We start from the raw sequence: 22,667 nt of genomic DNA, 5'->3' as shown, positions 1-22,667 counted from the left end.
CCCATTCAATTAATTCAAACCATCTGGTCTAGATGACATGCTGTTGATCTTTGCCATAATTTATCCATAGGCTGTCTCCTGCTATAATGAATATAACAGTTACCTGTTCTTGCCTCTCCTATCCAGGATAGGAGAGTTTCCTATAAAACAAAAGCAAGATCCTGCTCACCCATCACTGCTGCAAAGCTTCTTCACAGTCTGGCCACATGAGTAAACTGCACTCTCTCTTCTGGGCATTTATGGTTACAAATACATTTAGATTCTTTTTTAGGATACTATAACTAAATACTTTCACAAATCTGTAACTTATCCACAAATCACATCTTTGTATGGATGCTTAAAAGTACCTACCAACAACAATCCAGTAGGGTTACTAAATTTGCAGCTTACAGTGAATTAATTATGCATCACCATGACATCCTAGATTCTTACTTCTGGTTGACATTTTTACTATTGCAGTCTTGCATATTATTTCATCTCTGTGTAGTATTACTATAATATTTGTTCATACAAATGTCAAAAATAGTTTAGATGTATCCATAAATATACTATCATTAAACACTGGTTTCATGAGGTATAACAACACATTACATAACAACTTTCATTTATTTTTTTTTAATCTCAAAAAATTCACACACGTGGTGGAGGAGTATGACACATTGTTATGGCAGTACTGTTAGATCAACATCTTACAAATGCTGAGGGTACAGGAATACTTACTTGCTTTGCTTGCTGTGCGTTTACTGGATCACCAAACTGCAGTAAAGCTTGAAACTGGTTATTCTTTGTGAATGTGATTATCTTCAATACAGCACCAAATTTAGAGAATATCTGCCAAAAACAGTACAGTTTTACACATCTGTTTCTCCCAATACAGTTCAAGCTCAAGTGAAATTTGACTTACCTGATGAAGAACATCCAGGGTTACTGGATAGTACATGTTGTCAATAATTATTCTAAGTACTGGACTCTGAGCTGGAGTCACTGCACTCTCACTAACAGTGGTCCCACTAATGGGAGCGTTTGATGCCTGCACAGCCGTCACTGCCTGAAGAACTGCTTGGGCCCGCTTAAAAAAAATACGACAGAAGAGAGATTTTCTTAATATTTCAATAGCTTGAAATCAATTTGAAATATTAATGTAGTTAACTCCAGAAACACAAAATAGTCTATTTATTTAAAACTCAGAGCTACAGACATCACACAACATTAAGTGCAATGCAGTCTGACTCCGTGAGAAGAGCCAACAGAAAAACATCAATTAATCCTTATGTCACATTAAGGAGGGGCTTCAAACAGCACCAACAGCAGTCTTTCTAGTAGAAAGCTTATTTTTCTACTAGCAAGGATAAAGAAAGTGAGGATTTTTTAGGTTTCAAGATTCTTTCTTCTACAGGAAATAAAACTAAACCAACCCACAAACCAACCAAGGAAAAATCCCAACAGAAAGCAGAGGTACTTATCTTATGTTCAAAAGACTGTATCTCATCTAACATTTCACTGCCATTTTAATTATGTATAAGGCTCTAGTACGAAAAAAAATGCTAAACTAACACCTCAAGTTTTCATTTTTAACACAATAAATAATACACAAGACTAACAAGTATCAGAAAGCAGTATCCAGAGAGGTAAACAAACTGGTGTCTGTTATCCACCCTCTTTTATAAAAAGAAAAACAAAATCCTCTCCATATACGTTTTTTTCTGTTTTTAAAAACAAGCAGGATTTTAGAAATTCAAAGGTAACCACACGATGATGCCACAAAAACACACATCTATGTAACTACTTCCACTGCCAAAACTGACATTATCAGAAATATTAGAGGTCTTTTTCTGAGAAAGAAAAAGTGCAGAAAAAAGGGGTTCCATTTAATACTTTCATCGTTGCCTTATGAAGCAAAACAATACAAAACAAGAGAGACAAGTGAGCATGCCAGGTAAAAATAATAACCATCATAATAATGCATACTGCATATTTTAAAGGTATTAGAGATACTACACAATTTCATGTCTCAACTTACATGATACTCCTCATACTGAAACAAATCAATGAATAAGGAAAGTGGGAAAAAAAAAAAAGACCTGGTGAACACCAGCTGGGAAAACAAAATTTACCTCTACATTTAACATTAATTACTTTAACTGTATAAAAATGTCTTTTGATTACACTTCTTTTCCCTAATATATGAAACACATCTTTCAAGATGGCCAGATGCTTGGCTGAATTGCATAATTATTTCCTACTCTTTCTATAAGTACATATCAATTATATGTCTGTCCTTACAGTGACTGGAAAAGCTTAAACTGTATAACCCAATGAACTACAACTCCTGAAGCCAATTTGAACAAACGACCCTTGTCAGCACTCTCCATCTGTACTTACACATCATTTTTCATTCCATTAAAATTAATGTGAGTACATGAAGGAATACAGGACTAAACAATGGTAAATATTAAAATTCTTATGAGTATTTTGTCAAACGAGTTCAAATATCAAGCATCATATATAAGTAGCCAATTTGAAGACATTTAAGAAGTATCTAACACTTTTCTCTTGTTTTTGAAAATCTGAAACTAACTTCAAAAGATCAGATATACCACCCAAAGTACATTTATTTTTAAATGTTGCAGTATCTGTGCAGAAGGAATAAACCCATGCATTTATGGCAGGCTAATGCTTAAAAAGAAGCACAGTTAGAGGCCATTCTACTCTCAACTCTCCTGCGTCTTGATAATGCACTAAGAGATACTTGTTGTATATCAGCTTAAATGCTCCTCTCCATGTTATGATGTCTCATAGGAAAAGAATTTTCATAGAATTATAAAATTGAAATGAAAATTAAAAATGGTACCTTTCCAAACTGTTTATTCAGAACCAGCTCATTCTGAGCATGTAAGTAAAAACCTCTGAAGCTACTGAGCAGTTCAGAATAACACAGCTTCATGGAACATTTCCAGCCATGGCCTGGCTTTTAAAGTACCCCTTGGTTAAAGTACCCCTTGGTTAAATAATTTTTTCCCTGCCTTTTTAACTCGCACATTTCTCCAAATTTTATCTTTTCAGCTATACATACTAATATTCCAACATCTTCACATCTTCCTGCCTGAACATCCAGAAAAAGACAATTTCAAATGAATCTAGGTTGAAAAATTTTAAATCTGATTTGAAAGCTAAGTATTGAATATCCAAAAAAAAGTCAGACTACAAGCAATACCTGCACTATCTTTATTTTTTTCTAACAGAAAACAGAATGTCTAATCATCTTTGTCTTCCAGAATGCTTCATGAGATAGTAGTTACAGAATGCTTAATGGAAGTACCTACTTCTATTATAGGCTTCTTAATTAATTCTGGAAGACTTGGAATATAGGGTAGTAATATGCATGGTGGCATAAAAGCTGCTGGAAAATCAGCACATTCTATAGGTTGAAAAGGTGAACATGTAAAGCACCAGATGAGTATCAGCAGAGAAACCAGAGGATGACACAAGACAACACTTCTTAAGGCAGTATGTCCATCCACCGTAAGTGAAGACAGATTTCATCCCCCTACTCTATCAAAGGTAAATTAAGGTGTTTATTTTTAATTTGTAACTGACAACTGGGACTGTGGGGAATCTATACTGGAAAAAAAAAATCAAAGTATTCTAAGGAGTGAGACTATTTAGAAAGACCAACAGGAAAATCAACACTACACTTGATCTGAACAAAAATGTCTTTCAACATATTACCCTGAAATTGCTTTCAAAGGCAACAGCTATAACTTTACTATTTACATGTCCTAATAGAGGACACAATTAATAGAAACTAATTTGGCACTTACATGGTTTTTTGTATCAGCAAAAATGCAATGTAAGAAATTTGAGTTAAAATAACAAATAACCATCAGACTTTTGATAGGTTCGAGTCTATCTCTCTATAGTTTGTATGAACTGGTCACCATGTTACTTTTGCTAATTCTTCTATTCTACTTAAAACAGTATTTATTGTGAAATAGGTCCTGGAGAGGCAAGACCAAAATGGAGAACATAATGGTGTTTGATTAAGTACATCTGTCTCTAGAGTGATCATTATGGTATTAGTCTCCAGAAAAAGCAGATCACAAGCAGAGGTTACCAGTGCTAGTGGAGTGAATCACCCAAAGCACTGAAACTCAGGCATTGGCATTAGCAATTGCCACCGCAATCTCAGGTGTCAGAATAAGAAAGTTAATTCTACCACCCTACAGTCTATAAACTAAGACAAAAACTTTAAAAGTTATTTAGAACTTCAAAATATCTTATTAAAACACACTTCAGAACCTTTGCCTTTTGACATTAAGAAAACATTAAGAAAACTTATCGTAATGGAAAGATCATGCAGAAAGTAAATCCCTTCCAGTGTCACACAGTGGAACAATCGTGGCTAAGACTATAGGAGTGTTAGAATGTGGACAAAACAAATGATTCAAACATATGGCACATGAGCCAAGAACACATGCTATGCCTCAGCTTCTACTGTCTGCATTTGTAATACTACTGAACAGTAAATATACCTGGTTAAGTGTGTTATCAGTCTTTAGTTCTTTATGATTGGAATACTGGATATAAATGGGTTGGTTACGAAGGTGAGGTGTCACAGCAGAGTAGTAATTAACCATAGTGATAGCTGCTTCTTCTGTGGCAAGTTCCAAAAATGCCTGTAATTAAAAGAGGTCATGTTCAGTATTTACAAAGCAGGAAATCTTCGTATTAGTCATACATAAAAAAAGAAAGGGTTTGATAACACATTTTAACAAATATCAGTCTTCAGAAAATGTCCTTCTACACATACCAACTTTATTTGCTAAGCTACTTAAATCTCCAAAAATTTATCTGTGAAGATGCAAGAATAAATATTTATCTTGCAGCTAGCTTTTTCCTTAACAAAGCTGCCAACCATCCTGCTTCCCCCCAAAATTTACTAAAAGATGGTGTAAACTCATATAAAAAAATAAGGGAAGAAAAGCTCTTTTTTCTTTAATACTTACTGCTTTATGACTTACTTCAACAGCATTTTAACAATATATTTTGAAATCAGACAGTAAGAATATTAAGAAATGGAAAACAACAAATTACCTGGTTTTTCCCTTTCAGCATCAGGATGTTGGTTACTTTACCAAAAGGTAAACCTAAAGCAATTACTTCTGTTTCTGTCACTTCCCCAGGCAATTTCCTGATATGAAGAACACGAGAAGGAGCCCCATCCATTTTATCATCACCTTTGAATTTCTTGTTGTCATTACCATTGGCTGAAAGACATATTCAGACTCTATTTGAAAAGTTTACTGATATTATTAATGCTTTATTAAAAAATGCTTTTAATTATAAACATGAAAATAATTTTAAGTGAGCCATCTCCTCATTTGGTCTAAGTCAAATTCAAAGGTTCAGAACAAATTCTGCAGAGAAGAATGCTTGTTTCATGAAAAGTGGACTATTCAAGACAGTCCTCTCACAAAGACCACAGCATATCCTTTCACCTCACTTTCAGTGAAGTATCTCATATAACAACATGGAATAACACATTAAGTATGTGTAACAAGGGTTCACATGAGAACTCCAACATACATTAAAGGAAAAACAGCTAGTGGCTACCCAGAATTTTTTGAAAGAAATAAAATGGTGGTGAACCATTAATAGATCTCAAAGTTTTTTTAAGAACTGTTTGCACCAAGGAACTGGACACAACAAGCAGAAAAGTAACAAAGCAAGACTGGAAGTGCCATTAATGCTGGGAAAGATCAGAGTGGAGAAAGGGGATGACCCAGAGCACATCACAAAGGGCTGATGAAACCAACAAAGGACAAAGTAGTAAAATGTCCATTATGAACTATGAGCTCACTCATACAAAAGGAAAAACCAACTAATAAGTATGATACAGTCAACACAAACGGGGGTAGGGGAAGATCCAGATAAATTTCCCTAATAAAATCAGGGAAGCATTAGCATCAATGTACAAAACACCAGAAAGACCAGAATATACTCCAGAATTTTTGTAAAGAATTACAGCAAAATTCATTCCAACTTTAGTTCTTTTTGTTTCATATGCAGCTAACCAGTTGGATGGAAGAAATCTTGCTTTTGAAAGAAGGCCAGGAAAAATTATTTGCTTTAGTTCAAAATATGTCAGTGGAGTAAACCTCAGAGTCAAGAGTTGAAGAACAACACTGTCATAAGATATGATATCAATTAATTAATCAGCACTGGAAATCAGCATGCATTTAGATATTAGTGAAACAAGTATAAGACTTCCTTTCTTCTACCAAAAAAGGAAGATATTTAGATGTATCTAAATATAAAATTTGAAATATCCTATTAGTTAAAAACAGTATGCCTTAGAGGCACATCATGCAGTAACTCCACATCTCCCATACCCACACCCTGCACCACCATCATCAACCCTCCTCCAAAAAAAATTTCCACAACTAAGTTTTTAAAAAGTTCTTGCACAGAAGAACACAGAGTTTTCCACCTTACTATAGCAAATAAAATAATAACAAAAACCTAACTACCTTCAAGACTGGTCAAAATTCAGCTAGCAGCATCTCCCACTGATAATGCAATAATAGGTATTTTATTTTGGTCTGCTGCAGAGAAAGAATTTTGGTGAAACACAGAAGAGTAAAATTTGAAAAATACACACTGAACTAGGATCTGAAGTCTACACAGGACTCTACCCTGTACCATTTTGGCAAACATGGTGAGATTGTGCTTCCAGGTAGCCAGAGTTCACATGTTCAAAATTATACGTTATAGCACTATCTCAAAGAGACTGAAAGCCAAAGCTTGTGAAAGCTTTACTTTTCACCTGAAGCTCATCACACAATAGTCTTCACTAGTTCTCAAATCTCTACAAAAATTAAAAAACCCAAACAGAAGAAATAAGGCCAAGTGTAATAGGCTGGATAATGCATTACAAACAAAACATTAAAAACAAACTTGTAAAGGATAAAAGAATTATGGTGATACTGAAACTACACATCCAATGCCCTTCATCCTTCAGCTTTCTGAATAATTTCAATTCATTACAAGTTTAAAAAAATATGAAACACTACCAAAAATGAGAATGTGAAAAAGCTTTCAAACTAAAGAATTTTCTGAAAGTAAGAAATCTTTTTTTATCTCACCAGAAGAATATTCACCATGACTGCTCATATCAGTACCGATAGAGCTGTTTTGTTATTTGTGTGGTTTTCAACAGAGAATTTTGACATATTAACCTTTTCACAGCCTAATGTCCAAGAATTTACTTTTTGTTACACTAAAGCTCTTATTTAAATTAGGCTTTAGGTAATCCCAGCACTTCTAGCAAATGTATCACTGGCCAATATATAATCACTCACATACATGTATATTAAAACTTCCTTTAATGATTTTTTAATACAATCATATAGCAATTACTGTATTACCCAATTAATTTTGTATCTATTACCTTTGCTATTGAATACTGGCATTTTACACAGTTTTTCAACTTTAGCTGTAGTAAGTTTAAAGAACAAGCTTAAAAGATGTATTTTGCTGTACTAATTATACAAACCTTTTCCTAAACAGCAAACAAGAACTTTTAAGTTAATTCATGTATACAAGCCTCTCACACAATTTTATTTTTTACATTGTCTTATGCCTCAACTACACTACACTTTAAACTTTTACTTACTTTAAAAAAAAAAGCTAAGTAGACAAGTGTCTGTGCAAAAACATTTGTATAAAAAAGCCGATGAATATATTACAGTAATATAAACAAAAATACAGACTTAGGCATGAAAGAACATACGGCAATCGGAAAACAGGGCAGGAGGGACAGGATGTGGGGACTGGCAACAACCCTTCTCAATGCTATGGAATTCCCCAATAAAAGTTTTTAGAAGTAGGGCAAATAAACTATCTGTTTATTACTTATTGGCAAAAGTATCTCTTGTACAATGAAAACTGAACTAGTACCATGCATTAAAAAATGAACCTCACCTTCTCAAAGTAAGATTTATACCAAAAGATTTAACAATGGATTTCTGAAGACAGAAGAAATGTGCATGTCAGCTGCTGAATGCAAAGAGAATGTGTACTTTTTCTACTTTTGGTTATCCATTCAGCATCACCTAACAGTAATTTCCTGTTCCAGTAATGAAGTGTGCATCATACACTAAATATGCACATACACAAGTGAACTTTTCAAGATATTTGTGGAACAAATTAAATTTAGCTTTTAGGAGGGTTATTGAGAGATTCTGGCACTGTATGAAACCTCTCTAACTGTAGTCTCTTATTTGTCATTATAAATGGTACTTCTCAGCTGAAGACACATCATTAAATTGCACTTGGGAATAGAAAACCACATTTACAGCAAGAATTCGACTTGTTCAGAGCCACTGAAAGGTGGATTTAAGTACTATTAGAACAACCATCTCATTCTCTAACAAATTTTTACTAACAGAATCAGTGTCCATAAAGACTAAAAGCTAAGTCAAGGGGAGCAAGGTACTAGAGGAATAACATGGTCTTCTGGTAAAAGTAAGAGTCTAAGCCTAAATAGCAACAACCTGAAAGATCCTTCCCTATATAGCATTCCAAATAAAACTGCTGAAAACCGGGGGGAGGCCAAGGGATATTGGAGGAGACCTCACAAGCTGACTAATAACTACTGCTGAAAATGCTGATTAACTGAAGACTTACTGCATGTAAGTTATTTCATGAGGGAGTCTGGCTTTCACTAGACTTGAAAATCCTGACACAATTCAAACATCTCACTGCTAAGGCTTTAACAAATATAAATTTACACTGAAAACAGCAGGCTACAACATTTACACTGGGGGGAAAAAGTTTTAAAAAGCACTGGGAGAATGACTAAAACACATTGTTAGTTCATTTACAAATCAAGTTATAGCTGCAAATATGTAATTTGAAAAGGAAAAATAAACCCAGTCCTGAATCATAGAAACACTTAGGTTGGAGAAGACCATTAAGATCGAGTCCAACCATTAACTCTGCACTGCCAGCTTCTACTGAACACAGGAATGGTTATATTCAATTCAGACTACCATAAAAACCATGTTCTGTAACAACCATAGCACTGATCTAAGTCCTCTGCATCTCTCCACCAATGAGACGGAAAATTCAGTTTCCATGTGACATCAGGCAACTATTTCTAAACAAGATCTCATCTTTTCATCTTTACTAATACTATTCAAAGCATTATTCTCACATCCAAATAGGATACCACAATTTAAATACAACTGACACATAAGCCACATCCCTGTTGCACAGAGCTCCCTTCAATTCAGCATGAATCAACTTGTTGAAATTGAATGCTTACAGGTTGACAAAGCCTTTAGACGGCCATAATCAGAGCAATTTGGGTCCTGGTATTTCCAGTTAGAAACTCCTACTTTATTAAACAAAGAAACAGGAACCTATATAAAAAAAGCAACAAAATTAACAACAGTATAAACTAGGAATATTTTCTCTTTTTCCAAGTCATTCAATCTTCAAGCTATGAATATTCAATGCAACCAAGGAGTTTTTGCAGAAAAACTGTTCAAGTTCAGCGTAACTCCTAGAGAAGAATGAGGAGTTTACTTCCTGATAATAACAAATGCTTTTGAAAACATATTTTAATAAAATTGCATGCCTGAGGACCTTTTCTCTGCAATTTTTTTTTAGAAATATAAATATGACCTGAGAGTTCAGAAACCTTTATTTTAGATACGTAATTTTTCTGTACAATAAACTTTTTTTTCATAAGCACACAATCTCCTAATACAGAAACGTAACTGTGGGTACAGGCAAAAAATTTTGGATAAAATATAAAGTTGTTTTTATCCATCAATTCCTGAAAAGAACAGAAAAAAGTAAAACTGACCACAAGACAATGGCTATAAATCTGTGCATATCTACAGTAGCGAAATAACATATAAATAAACATTCTTTCTGCAGAAATCACTCTCTGTTTCACAACTGCCAGTACATACCAACAACCAACTTAAAAAAAAAAAGGAACTTTCACGTTTGTAAATACTAAAGAAGCTTAATAGCAGTAGTCAAAGTATTTAGTGCTGTTCTATGTAGAAAGCACTTCTTGTTTCACCTTGGCTAAATATATGTAATTTAATGTTATCAGCTAGTAGAACATGAGACACATATCCAGAACGGAAATAAGTGACTAAGAGAAAGGCAATGCAACTGAAGATATCTAGTTTACAGCTGTAATAACCAGACAGAATAATTAAAATGTTGCACTGGCTACTGAACCAATCATCTGCCTCAACCAACCAGCAACAAGCTGCAGACAATCACAAATTGTATAATAGAGACCGCTGTGGTTTCATTTCTGGAAAGTTCTTTTCTTAAAGAAAGTTTTCCTGTATATATCCTACCCTGATGTGACAGAACCTAGGAAGAGAGCTGTTGTCTGATCCAGTGACCTCTCCCAGGCTCCCAAAAGCAAATAAACAGGACCTTTGCTTTAGCATGTTCAACTTAAAATGTGGAATTCAAAATGTATGAAAGAACAAGAAAAGGAGATACCACACTCAAAAATACAATAAAAACACATAGAATGTGAAGTTGTCTGAAGTCCACATTTGTTAACCTTGAAGGTTAGGTTACATGGTCAATGTTAGTTACAATTTTGTTAATAGAGGTTTTTGTGCTGTTTACAGACATAAGCAATGTGCATATGAAAATCTTGACCAATCAATATTAAAATTATCTTACACTACAGAGACTATTGCTTAAGAGGAATTTGAGTTTAAATAAGCAAATATAGTGAAGCAAACTTAACTACAACTTTCAATTGGCACATCTGCACATAGGTTGCACCTGTTTCAAAACACACTGAGCACTGAGTTTTCTAAGCAGATGATAACACATTTACAGTCTGATATAGTGACTGTTCAATGTTGCAGTCTAGAACTACTGCACTTCAATTTAGTCCTTAAAATTTTGCAAAAATACCATAGGCTAGAGTGAAATCCAAACAAAGTAGAACAAGTTACCATGGCATAGCAATGTAGACAGAAATTACCTAAATTGATAATAGTAGCCACATTTTACTTATCCCATCCTGAGATTGTTGTTTCTAAATCTGCATATCTGTAGAAATATGTAAAATATACAGTATTATTAAATTACTATACTTTCCAATCACCTGTAACGTACTTCTTAAAATCCTTCCAATTATTATTAATTGTAATCAATTTGCAAACTTCAGAAGTAAATTACCTAAGTTTAGGCATCATTAATTTTAACTAATAACCAATTTTACTTAATGTGCTAGCAAAAATGGCACATCTATGGCACATCTATGTTTATTGCCCAAGTTTAATACAACACTTGAAATATTATTAGCTAGTATGCCTCAGTGCTAAGTATTCTGTTAATATAATGATTTACCTACCAAAGTCACTCCTAACATTCCCTGCTAATTAAGTAAAAACAAGATCAATGGTATCATTCAAAGTTCCAGGAGTTTGGTGAACTCAGTTGCAAAATGGTTTTAGAATGTTTCTACTGATCTACTTTAAACACAGTAATGTGAACAATGAAATTGCAGCAGCTGTAACAAGAAAACCTACCAGCTCTTCTTGTCTTTGACAAGCCAATTTTCATAAAACTTTGATCAACATCTTTCACTTTTTATCTACATCCTTTAAAAATTTTACTTTTTTTGTGTGTGGATTTCAGCAACAGAGTTCATGGCATGAGCATCTCCATACAAATACCTCTTCCTACAACTTCCATCAAGTAATCCATCCTGAACAGCAAAAGCCTCCCAAAAAGTTCTGTGTAAAAGTAACCCCTTTACAGAGGAAACACTTTTTCCAGTTTTTAAAGGTAAGGGATTTTTTTTCTTGCATTTAAAATCTGCAGAACTAACAACTGCAGTTATGTATTTACTGGACATACAGTACTAAAAGGTAAAAAAATATTTATATACAATCATTTGCAATCTGCCTTACTAATGTCTTGAAAAACATTAGCAATGTCAGGATCAGTAATATCTACTTAAAGATCCTGGTTTCAGCTCTGGTTTCTCAGAATCCTGTTACCAAATAGTATTATTAGCTTACCTAAAGAGCCTTTCTAGTCATTGTGCACCAACACCAAAAAAACTTACCTAATGGATCTTTATGAGAAGATTATGTTCTCCAAAGAAATCAGAATCAAGCAAGATTATGACAGAAAATGAGAACAGACTTTGACAATATTTTCAAAAACTCTAAAGGAAAACTAGCAGGAATTTAAGCAATAGTAAAAGGCCTGTGGTTTGGTTCTGACAATCAGCTTTAATATACTCATGAAACATACACCAGAAACATACACGAGTAACATAAAAAATGAACTTCTTAAAAAAGTTTAGATATTTGCTGATCTTGTACTTTACAAGCTGTTCTCCCTTGCTACAGATTCTATCTAGTGGATGGGATCCTTCCCTTAATGTTAACAAAATAATGTTCTGCCATCCTGTCCAACCTGGCTCAGGAACAAAAAGAACTCTTGTATATTTAAACATAAATGCTTCATGAAATGAAATTACTCAACAATGACAGTAATAAGTTTGTCCAAAACAGGGTTCAGAGTTAAGAGGTAAAAGTCGTGTTAAACCAAGTCTACATTTCTGCTCTTTTGTAAAAGACACAAAGTTCCTAGAACAGTAACTTCACCTGTAGTGAATGTAACACGCTGCCACCTACACAGTCTGGAAGATGCAGATGACAAAACTGTTCAGAAAATGCCCAAGGATCAGGCCTTGTATTTTCAGTCATGTCCAACATGCTAGCCTTTTTTAGAGAATTACCAGTAGTTCAAATTACCAGTAAGAATGCAAATCAAACACCTGTACACCAATTCCACAAGCTTCTCTCACAAAAAAGTAGGAAAGGATTCATCTGCAAGACCCCCTACAGGGCAGAGAAACCATTCCTCTTTCATGCCTTTCACTAGGAGAGAAGATTAGAGCATGAGTATTCATAAAAGCACTGAAGTATTACAGTATTCTCACTGAATGGCAGCTGAAGACAAAGAAAACAAAACCAAAACACACTAATAGAACTTTTCCCATGATAAAATTCATTTTCTAAAAAATCATCTTCAGTCTCACCCAAATAACACAGTCCTCAGTTCCACCAAAACCCCTCCCTTCCAAGAAAAGGTAGGTTTTTGGACAGCTTAGGCATTTTGGTTTAGGTTGTATTTCTATAGCAGAGAAAGGAACGAGGCAGTGATTTACAAGTTTTTGTGCAAAGTTTAGGCCTGCTAAGGCACTGCTACTGGCCACTGTTTTTTTGACTGTGTACACTTTCACCAATAAAAGGCTCAGAGGATTACAAAGACAAACCATCTCTTTCTTCTGTTCTCCTAACTATCTACTTAGAAAAATATCACAGGATCAGATACTATAAATATCACAGTCAACAGCAGAATAAGTTTCTATATTCTCCAGAAAACAATGGCCAAGTCTAACAATATCCTGACACTTCCCAACTCTAAGAATGAAAGGGCAAGAACAGGTATTAGTTTTACATAGGCAGATATCTACAACACATCTCATTTACAAGGGACTTAAAAAATTACCACAGGTTCCCTTAAGCCCTAACAAATCTGGGGAAGACCCATCCTACTATACCTTAGCTGCAGCAAGAAAAAAAAAATTGTTTCATTAACCAAAGTTTTAAATTCATCTGGAGAAAAATGTAATAGCAGAACTGAAGCAAAAGGAGGACATAAATTCAGACAGAAAGAATACTCGGAACACATTTGGCTTCAGGAGAGGGGCTACAGAAAAAATTAACACACAGGTTTCCATTTCACATCTAACTGCTTCTGAGTTTAGAATCTGAACTTGGAAACTATGCAAGTCTGGAAAAAGTACTTCCTGGTCCACAGTAAACAATACAGCTATGGGAGGATATATTCAGAAGCTGAACAGTGGATTTATCCCCTCTACAGGGGGTTTTTGTGGTACTTAAAAAAGGCAGACAGAATGAAATCTGAATACCAAGAAAATGTTTAAAAAGTAAAATACCCAAACAAATTGGTTCCCTTTTCACTGACTGCTATACAGAATTACTTGAATTAAAGCAATGCACTCAGATTATGGGGTTTTGTTTGTTTGGGATTGTTTTTCCACCAACCTTCTTTCCATATTACAGAACTTATGTGAAACTTTTAGTACCAGGCATCTGATAGTACAGGAGCCAGACCACTACTCTGACCACGGCTGCTAACGAGCTCATTTCTTGAGTAGTCATTTATGATTGCGGATGCCAAAAAATCTCAAACAGAAAGCCCCCACCCACAACAAAAAATCTCCCACACATAAAAAAGAAACTCCCAAGAGTAAAACCCAAACCCTTAATCAGCTTAAAGAGGGTGCAAATAAAAACAAAATGGGAAGCAAAAATCTCTGTCAAATACATCAAACTTCCATCCCATACACCAACCTAATGGGATTAAAACATGCTTTTCCAGTCTCAAAATTGTTTAGGAAGAATTTCTATGTAGAGGCTGCTTAGAGAAGCTTCTCTGTTTCTTCTTCTGAAACCTCAAAATTATAATTCTTATTTCATTTTTTTTCCCTTTACTGATTTTTTCCTTTACTTCTTTTTTCCTTTGGTAAATTAACTTGTATTTAATTTCCTAGAACTAAAAGTTTATCTAAGAATATATGAAAAAATTTGGTAACATTAAGGACTTGGTCCTGTCCTAATGTCCACTGCCCACACCCAATCCCTAACGCACACAACTCCTTTCCATAGTAGTTTAATTGTTTTAGTACAATTGTTTAAGTAAAGCAAACTGATGAAGCACTAATTAATATCCAGGACTGCAGAGAACATCAAGAAAATGAAAACGAGGGATCTCTTTCAGAACCAGAAGGAAGTAAGAAAAACAGGGAAGAGAAACAAGTGTTCTGGGGTTCCAAAATGGCTACGAATGCACCATACTGCATTTCTGACTTGTTCCAAAGCCCAACCACCTCTTCACCTTTGGTTACAGAACTGTCAGTGGAAGTGGTTTTCTTCTGCTGCCACACTCCTCCACTCAACACTGCCCTGTGTCTACAACTGTGCAACCACATGACTGATCAGTAAGTTGCTCCAAGGAAAAACTACTTTATTTTATTAGAATAGTTTAATGCTGCATTACCTTATTCTGCAAGTGTATGAGAACTCCAACAGAAGACTGTAGCAGAAACATGTGTATTTGGAGGTTTTTCTGCTTGTGCTAAAGATGCAGGACAAGAAAGCACAGAGCTACCCATTCTGGCAAGACCTGTCACCACAGCACCCTAATTGTAACATGAAATTGCACCCTGAATCCCAATCTCTCACTAATAAATTAGAATGGACACAGCCTGCTATTAATGTCAGTGATTATACTGTTGACCCCATGAATATACAGAAAATCAGGCACAGTAGAACAGTGAAACAGGCAAGTGACTGGAAAGTGCAGCAACCCCTCAGATACCATGAATCAACTCCTCCACGTCTCTAAGGCAAAATAAAAAGAAAAAAAAAGAAAAAAAAAGAAAAAACCCACAAAAATTAATGGTATGTTAGAAAAAGAAAAAAAAGAGAACAATCAAGACCTCTGAAATGAGCCTTCCAAGAACTCAATGCACATTCAACATAGAAGCATCAACTGCGATAGAAGGCATTTTAGTGTGTGCCAATTAATGAAAACACCTTTCTATCTAGCATCACCAGAAAAATGATTCAAGAACAGTCAGTGACTGCACTGATACTCTGAGATTCTACCACTGCAATCTCCAAGTGAAGGAGTAAAGTGAAGCTTCTTGCTTTAGCAGTGAAGTAGAACTCTCTCTTCCTGAGTCTACACTGTATTATGAAACTGGCACAGTGGCCTTCCCTGCAATGCCCAGACTTACAGATGTCCATGTACAAAGAAGATGATGTTAAACAGGAATTGGGTTGTTTACCTTTGCCTGGCAGTTGAGATTCCTTACTTCAAAGGTAGTTGTGATTTTTTCATCCCATCACCCACCAACAATTTAGTATGCAGACATCTGAAAATTGCCTGTTGTTCTGTGGGATTAGTCTTCTCAGAGATCCAAGGTTTGTAGGAAATACAAAGTCACTATATTCCAATACAAGCCAACAGTTTATCCCTCTGTAGCACAACGGATTCTTGTTTTGGTGTTCTCCCCTTGCAAACAGGAAATGAGTCCAAGTATAAATTATAGATTTCTCCTTTGAAAGGGCATCACTTACCAGTAACTACCATGCTGCTCATGTTAGAGTTCGGGCTACTGAGTACACTGCCTGAAAGAAGTTCGTCAGATCCTCTCTAAAAAGAAAGAGACAGTAAGAGATTTTTTTTCCTATTTTGTGATTTTTAAAGATGATACTTCCTCTTTTCAGATAAGTGCAACAGTTTGAAATCTAAGTAAAGCGGAATATTTACATGGCAATCTGAAATGAGAGCAGCTTAAGCACAGTTGTTTAACCCACCACTGAAATGAAGCCATTTCTGGACACAATGAGAACTGCTGAACAGTAATGGTGCCCAGCATTTCAAATTAAAATAGAATTAAATATAGTTACTCTACTTCAATAACATTTAAATTAATTTAAGTTTTAATATTTTAATACACATATATATTAAAGTATTATATCTATCTGAAACTACAAGGGAAACCTATGCAAATAGAAATATGGAGTTTAGTTCATTTTTAACACCCCTATTTAAAAACAAAAAGATTTAATGTCGACAGGAAAAGAAATCAGTTTTCATTTTGAGGATATCCATTTGTTCTGCAAAACATCATTTAGGGCAGGGAATTACATCTTCATTGTAGTTCTTAAAACATGACAAATATCAATTAATGAATGACCTTAAAAAGTGGGCTGCAAAAATTAGAGGAGGGTCTATACTGAAACCATACAAGATAACCCTTTCCACAAATCGTTGGTAAGATGGGCATTTGACACAGCTGAAGAGGCACTTCTTTTCACACCTTGTTCTTTCTTTAATTCTCTTATGCCCCAACCCTCCTCACCCTCAAGACTTCATCTCTCAAAAAGCCTACAAAATCTTCATGTGATCTTTCAATAAACGAAATATTTAAACCATCCTTTGAATATTATCTTTAATTTCTTATAGGTTCCTTCCCACTTCAAAAGTATTTCAGCAGCACCCTTAAGACTAATCCAGGTCAGTGCTAAAATGGTAATGAGATAAAAAAACAGTTTGTACCCATCCTTATTAAAATAAATGAGTTTAATTCTGCTGTGGACACTACAAGAGAATCGAGAGTAGTTAATGAATAGGTTTTACAGGGCACTTCAATACTTCATAATAAACTCATCTGAGACTACTACCTCCATAGACAGCACAGTTGAAAGACTTATAAAAATCAAACCCTTACCTTTTTCTCCTACTGCACTATATCTGTGTCCACACAGAGAACAGTACATTAAAGTTTATATATGTGTACACACATAGAGTCATCAAAGTTTACTTGGTTTTCAACATCAGCTCTGAAGAATCTGTACAGTTTATTGAATGCTCTAAGCTTGTAAGGGTCTGTAGCAATCAACAAAGCTGTGCCTATCAAATCAGGAAGAGGTCCCTTAAGATTGCATCATGCCTAATACCAAGATCAGGTAGAACCATGAGAAAGACCATGTCTTGTCCTTTTCAACGCAAGGATGCAATTCTAATCAGATATAACTAAGAAAAATTTAGCTAGATAGAACGGAGAAACAACATAGGTAAGTTAGAGCAACTCTGTTATTCTACCTACATTGCTTTCCACTGCTGATGCAATTCGCAGGTACTTGGTGTAAGCTGAAACATAAACATTCTTTCTCTTTCATGCTCTATTTTTTCTAACATAATATTGACAAGGGTAGAATGCTGCAAAGTTGAAGAGTACTAGCAGCATTAGGTTACTCAGTGGTAAGTGCAGATTTTTCTGCTTGCAATACCCATCTAGCTCAGCTTGGGAGCCCCTCTCTAAAGCCTGGCCAGCTCAGAATAGGCAGAAGTAGCAGCAGACACTGAATCTGTTCATAGTTTGGCTGATTAAGATCATTCAGCAGCATTTTTCCCCTCATTTATATGGCAGGCATACATTTGTAATGGTACAATAATTACTACATAAATAGCTGAAGCAACGCCAGTACCAAGTGAATGCTCTTTCCAAAACTTATAGGAACTTTATAATCCTGAAATATCCCAAATTTGAGTTGTCTTCACCTTCAGAAAGTTACTTACAACAGCAACTGCTGAACGAAAGCATGCAAGAATGATTATATAAACTTCTGGTTCCTAGTAAATCAGGCTTTCAAAAAAACCTGTTAATTTCTTAATCCACAGCAGAAAAATCCAAAAGGAACACAAATTACTCAACAGAATTAATCCACAACAGAAAAACCCAAAAGGAGCACAAATTACTCAACAGAGTGAATATTCAGTTCCTGCATCTGTGTTTCATGAACAGTTCTCTCTTCATTTATAAACATATCATTTTACATTACATGAATACCTTCACAGTCAATCACAAGTTTTTGTCATTGCACTACAAAGTTTTAACATTTTTTCTTCCGAAGAACAATTAAATGTGAATTTCTTGCACTGGCCTATATCATAAACTCTGCACTTGTCTTATCTGCATAAATTAGTGCTCAAAAGTCTGATTCACAGATGTACAGGTTCACACATGAAATGTTCTTCAAGTTCCCCCATGAAATCACAAATATATAGCAAACCTCTGCTAATTCACTCCTGTACATATTTCCCAAGCTTTTGGTCAAAGACAAAGATGTCTCTTACTGTGTGAGTAGTGATCTTATTAGATATACATGGCTGTTTTTCCTAATTGGTTCTTAAGCAGTCTAGTCCCTTCTGTACTTCAATTTCATACATAACTTTAAAACCAGTTCTGCAGAAAAAGACATGATGGACTTGCATACAGAGTGATTAAATTACAAAGCCAGAAGCAGTACCTGCCTGGTTATTGTGATTTACTTCAAAAGGATTATCTGAAGATCTTGGTAGTCTAGTAAAGCAATTACATGTAAGCCCATGTGTGCTCTTAGACTGGCACTACTGTCTAACAATCCCTCCCATATTATATAGACATAAATACTTATTTTACTTATATCTATTTAGCAGAGGTAAGGCTTTATTCAATTTGTGGTTTGGGGTGTTTGGTTTTGGTTTTATGTGCATTTTCTATCAGAGGGTGCAAAGCCAAAAAGGACTGACACTATGCTCCACAAGCATCTCTCATCGCTCTACTATGAATTTCAAAAACATAACCAATTTTGCAAGCATCCAGAATATTCAATTAGTCTCAAGTGCAGAAGTTCTGCCAGTTTAATGGTACAAACCTTTAAACTAAATTAGGTAATTGTATTGAGTGTTTCAGAGCTAAGGAAACCAAACTCAGATCTTTGAAGAGCACAGAGAATCAGACTCAAGGAAAGAAGATCCAAGAGTAACCTTCACTTAACTCTTTTCCCTGTCTGTGCAAACTGCTGTGGTCTGAAGAATAAAAGCAAGTTTGAGATTGTATAACAATAATGAAGATCACAAATACAGAGATGGCAAAAATGTTCACATGAAAGTTAAAATAACAAACAAATAAAAATCTACCACAACGATTATATTTCACCATATACTGCAAAGGAAAGTTACTGTAATAGCAACAAGGCAGAGACTAATTGAATACCCGTTTTAATATGAGGCAAGGAGATTATCAAGAACAAAATAGGAAGTACAAACTGCTATTATACTATTAATAGCAGTTAATGAATCTTCTGACATCTAGTCCTCAACAGCACACGTTTTCAATGCCATATTTCTATTCCTACCAATGTCAAGAAGAATAATCTACATTAATCTTCCACAAAAACTAACAACTAAGTGCTCAGATCAGAATTATCTAAACCATTTATTTATGAAACCCAGCATCTACCAAAATGTGAGTATACAAAATAAACAAGGGAATTGCCAAGCTACCATCTTGCAGTGAGTGAACCCTGAATTTGTCACAGAGTCAATAGTGCCCTTTCACTGAAGCCCATGTTATCACCCCCACGACCCCATGAGAGCATTTCCATGCAAGATGGGAAAACATCATGTTTAATGCATGACTTCAATCAATGGATTTATGTAAAACTGACATGTAGCATCACTTCCAAAAATGACAAAAAATGTACCAAGTCAGACTTTTAGTGCACATTTAAGTGAAAATTCAGAATTATATATACAAAAATTATTTTACATACTGCAAATTAAAGACACCATTTTGATTTTTTAGCTAATTTCCCTAAGTGAATACTTATTTCATATACTGTCACTTCTACAATTCACAAAATCAATTAAACAAAGAGAAAGAAGAAGCCCCTAGCTCAGCAAATGAATGTCCTAAGTCCTTGCTTTAAGCTATAGCTAACTCAAAATCCCTCACTACGCAAGCAGAATTTCAGATTTTTCCCCCAGTAAAAGACTACTATAAAGCTTCATGCTATCACTGCTTTTATTACATAGCTGTATAATTTCAGGAAGTCATTACTGTCATACCATGCTTCCAGGCTAATCAAAAATACACTATTTAGAAGTCTTTGCAAACTACTTTCCTCACATTCCAGATCAGGCTTTAAATACTTCACAAGTTCCCCAGATTTTATTACATCCAAGCATTTAGTCTTTTATGCATCAGAATACTTTCTGACAACTGTTTATGTCAGAGACACATTGGCTTTTTTCCCAATAATTCAGGGCTATGGAGACTCTGATCAGAAGTTATGGCTAAATCTAACCTAACAGTGTATTACACAGAGCTTACTACAAGCATGTGTAGAAGCGCTACAGTACTCCTAGAAACAGTTAACTTTTGTTAAAAAGTCAACAGTATAATTAAAAAAACTTATTGAACTCCCACCAGGAAATAAAAACATTACACTCAAGAAAGACATTGAAAAATACATTTTTTACAAATACTCTCATTTGTAGTATTTATATTTGCTGACATTACAGACCTCTCTCAAAACCAGGATGCCTCTGCCTTTCCCATTTCCTGCTTTCCTCCCTTCCCCCCAAACGAAAGATAAGTACAAGAACTTCAGCTGCACTGCACATTTACCAGAGTCATTCTCAGCCTACAGGCATTAATTTCCCAAGGGGTATGACAAGCCAGGAGACAGATCTCGTGGTTTAAGGAAATTCAACAGCACTGTAAACCACTTTATTTCTAACAACAGTTTAAAAGTAAGAGCCAGAAACCTGATGGTATGGGAGAGGAACAAGCACATGCTGGTTTCAACCAAGACATGAAAACATGTTCCTCTAACAGTTAGACACTGTAAATACACCGCTTCAATATCTGAAGTAACTTTGGAGACTGGATGCTTGGAACAACACGACAACACACTTTAAACCCCCAAAATACAGCATTTATAAACTTTGTTCAGTTTACATGTGATGGATTAGAATTTAAAGGATGTTTCATTTTTAATATGGCAATTTTTTATATGAAACACTGCATAAATATACCCTCACATGATCTTTCATGAAGAAAAAACCCTTGATCTGCCTTAAAGTCTGATTACCCACATAACTGCCAAAACACATAATCCAAACTACCCTGAGGAATTTGTTACACCTCGTATGTACAGAATGACAGAAGGCCCATTCAGGACAGGGCAAGCCAAGACTATACATTCAAAAGAAACCCCATGCAGGTTCCTAAGTATTTTACAAAGCATACAGTTTAACTAAAGGCTTGCTATTACTTCCCCAGAAGCTTACATGCATGGATCGTTTTCAAGAGTACACCAGTTAACTACACTGGCATGAAGTCAGTTACAGTTGTGAACTCCACAGGCACTTAATAACGCGCTCATAACATCACTTGCTTTTCTTTCAGTGTTAACTGTATACAATATGACCCCCTGTACATACTTACTCTATCTAGATGATCTTTCTTACCCTACTTCAAGTATTTTCATACTCTCCTCAGTCAAGCATATAATGTTTATATAGCCTAACAACTATGCCATTTTAACACTCAGTTTTTCAATAAGAAAGGGGCTAGGAGAAATAAATAAAATATTAATAAAAGCAGATAAACTTGGTAGAAATTGAGAGTAATCAAGGAAATTTGAAAAGTCTAATATTGACAGGAGACAAAACTCAATTTCCTTAAAAAATCTCCAGGTTCCTAAAACAAAATGTTGAAAAGAAACAAATTTCTCAAAGCTCCAGAAGATGCAGATGGACTATTAAGCCAAAAAATAAAGAATCAAATCTCAACTTACACCATGTCACACATGTGGTCTCACTTGGAAACTTCCAAACTTTCAACTGTAATGAAAGACTGCAGGCAAGAATCCCTTCTACTGTAAGTCAGTGCTTTAAACATCCAAGAGAAGTACACCAACAAAATAATTTATTCCAGCATTTCAGACTTTCGATTCCACTTCTATCAGGAAAGTACTATTCTCAAACATTACGAGAAGTAAATGAGAATAGGTGAGAACTAGAGCTACCACCTGGATACACTCTTTGCCTTCCAGACAGACAACCATGGCACCTGGATGTACAGATTTGCTCCTTTAGTAGCAGTTTCTACACTCCAAAATGTGATCCACGTGGAAGGTATGCTCTACTCGATTATCTCC

The 22,667-nt window shown here is 35.1% G+C and overlaps 1 protein-coding gene across 5 annotated transcripts in view; it reads right to left on the bottom strand.

The window, feature by feature from the left end:
* Window positions 1-22,667, bottom strand: part of PTBP2 (polypyrimidine tract binding protein 2) — a 47,457-nt gene that overhangs the window by 17,161 nt on the left and 7,629 nt on the right. For 4 of the 5 annotated variants that reach the window (XM_033067461.1, XM_033067462.1, XM_033067463.1 and 1 more), the window contains exons 3-7: window positions 16,248-16,323; window positions 5,095-5,267; window positions 4,533-4,676; window positions 905-1,069; window positions 721-831 (exon numbers count right to left, since the gene is read on the bottom strand). In XM_033067461.1, the coding sequence (XP_032923352.1) occupies window positions 721-831; window positions 905-1,069; window positions 4,533-4,676; window positions 5,095-5,267; window positions 16,248-16,323 (669 nt within the window). The remainder of the gene's footprint in view (window positions 1-720; window positions 832-904; window positions 1,070-4,532; window positions 4,677-5,094; window positions 5,268-16,247; window positions 16,324-22,667) is intronic. The other variant, XM_033067466.1, reaches the window with a different exon arrangement.

Source organism: Catharus ustulatus, chromosome 9 (genome assembly GCF_009819885.2).
Source record: "Catharus ustulatus isolate bCatUst1 chromosome 9, bCatUst1.pri.v2, whole genome shotgun sequence".
Lineage (NCBI taxonomy): Eukaryota > Metazoa > Chordata > Aves > Passeriformes > Turdidae > Catharus > Catharus ustulatus.
Note: the sequence above shows the minus strand (reverse complement) of the source record. Positions and strands in the feature narration are given on the sequence as shown.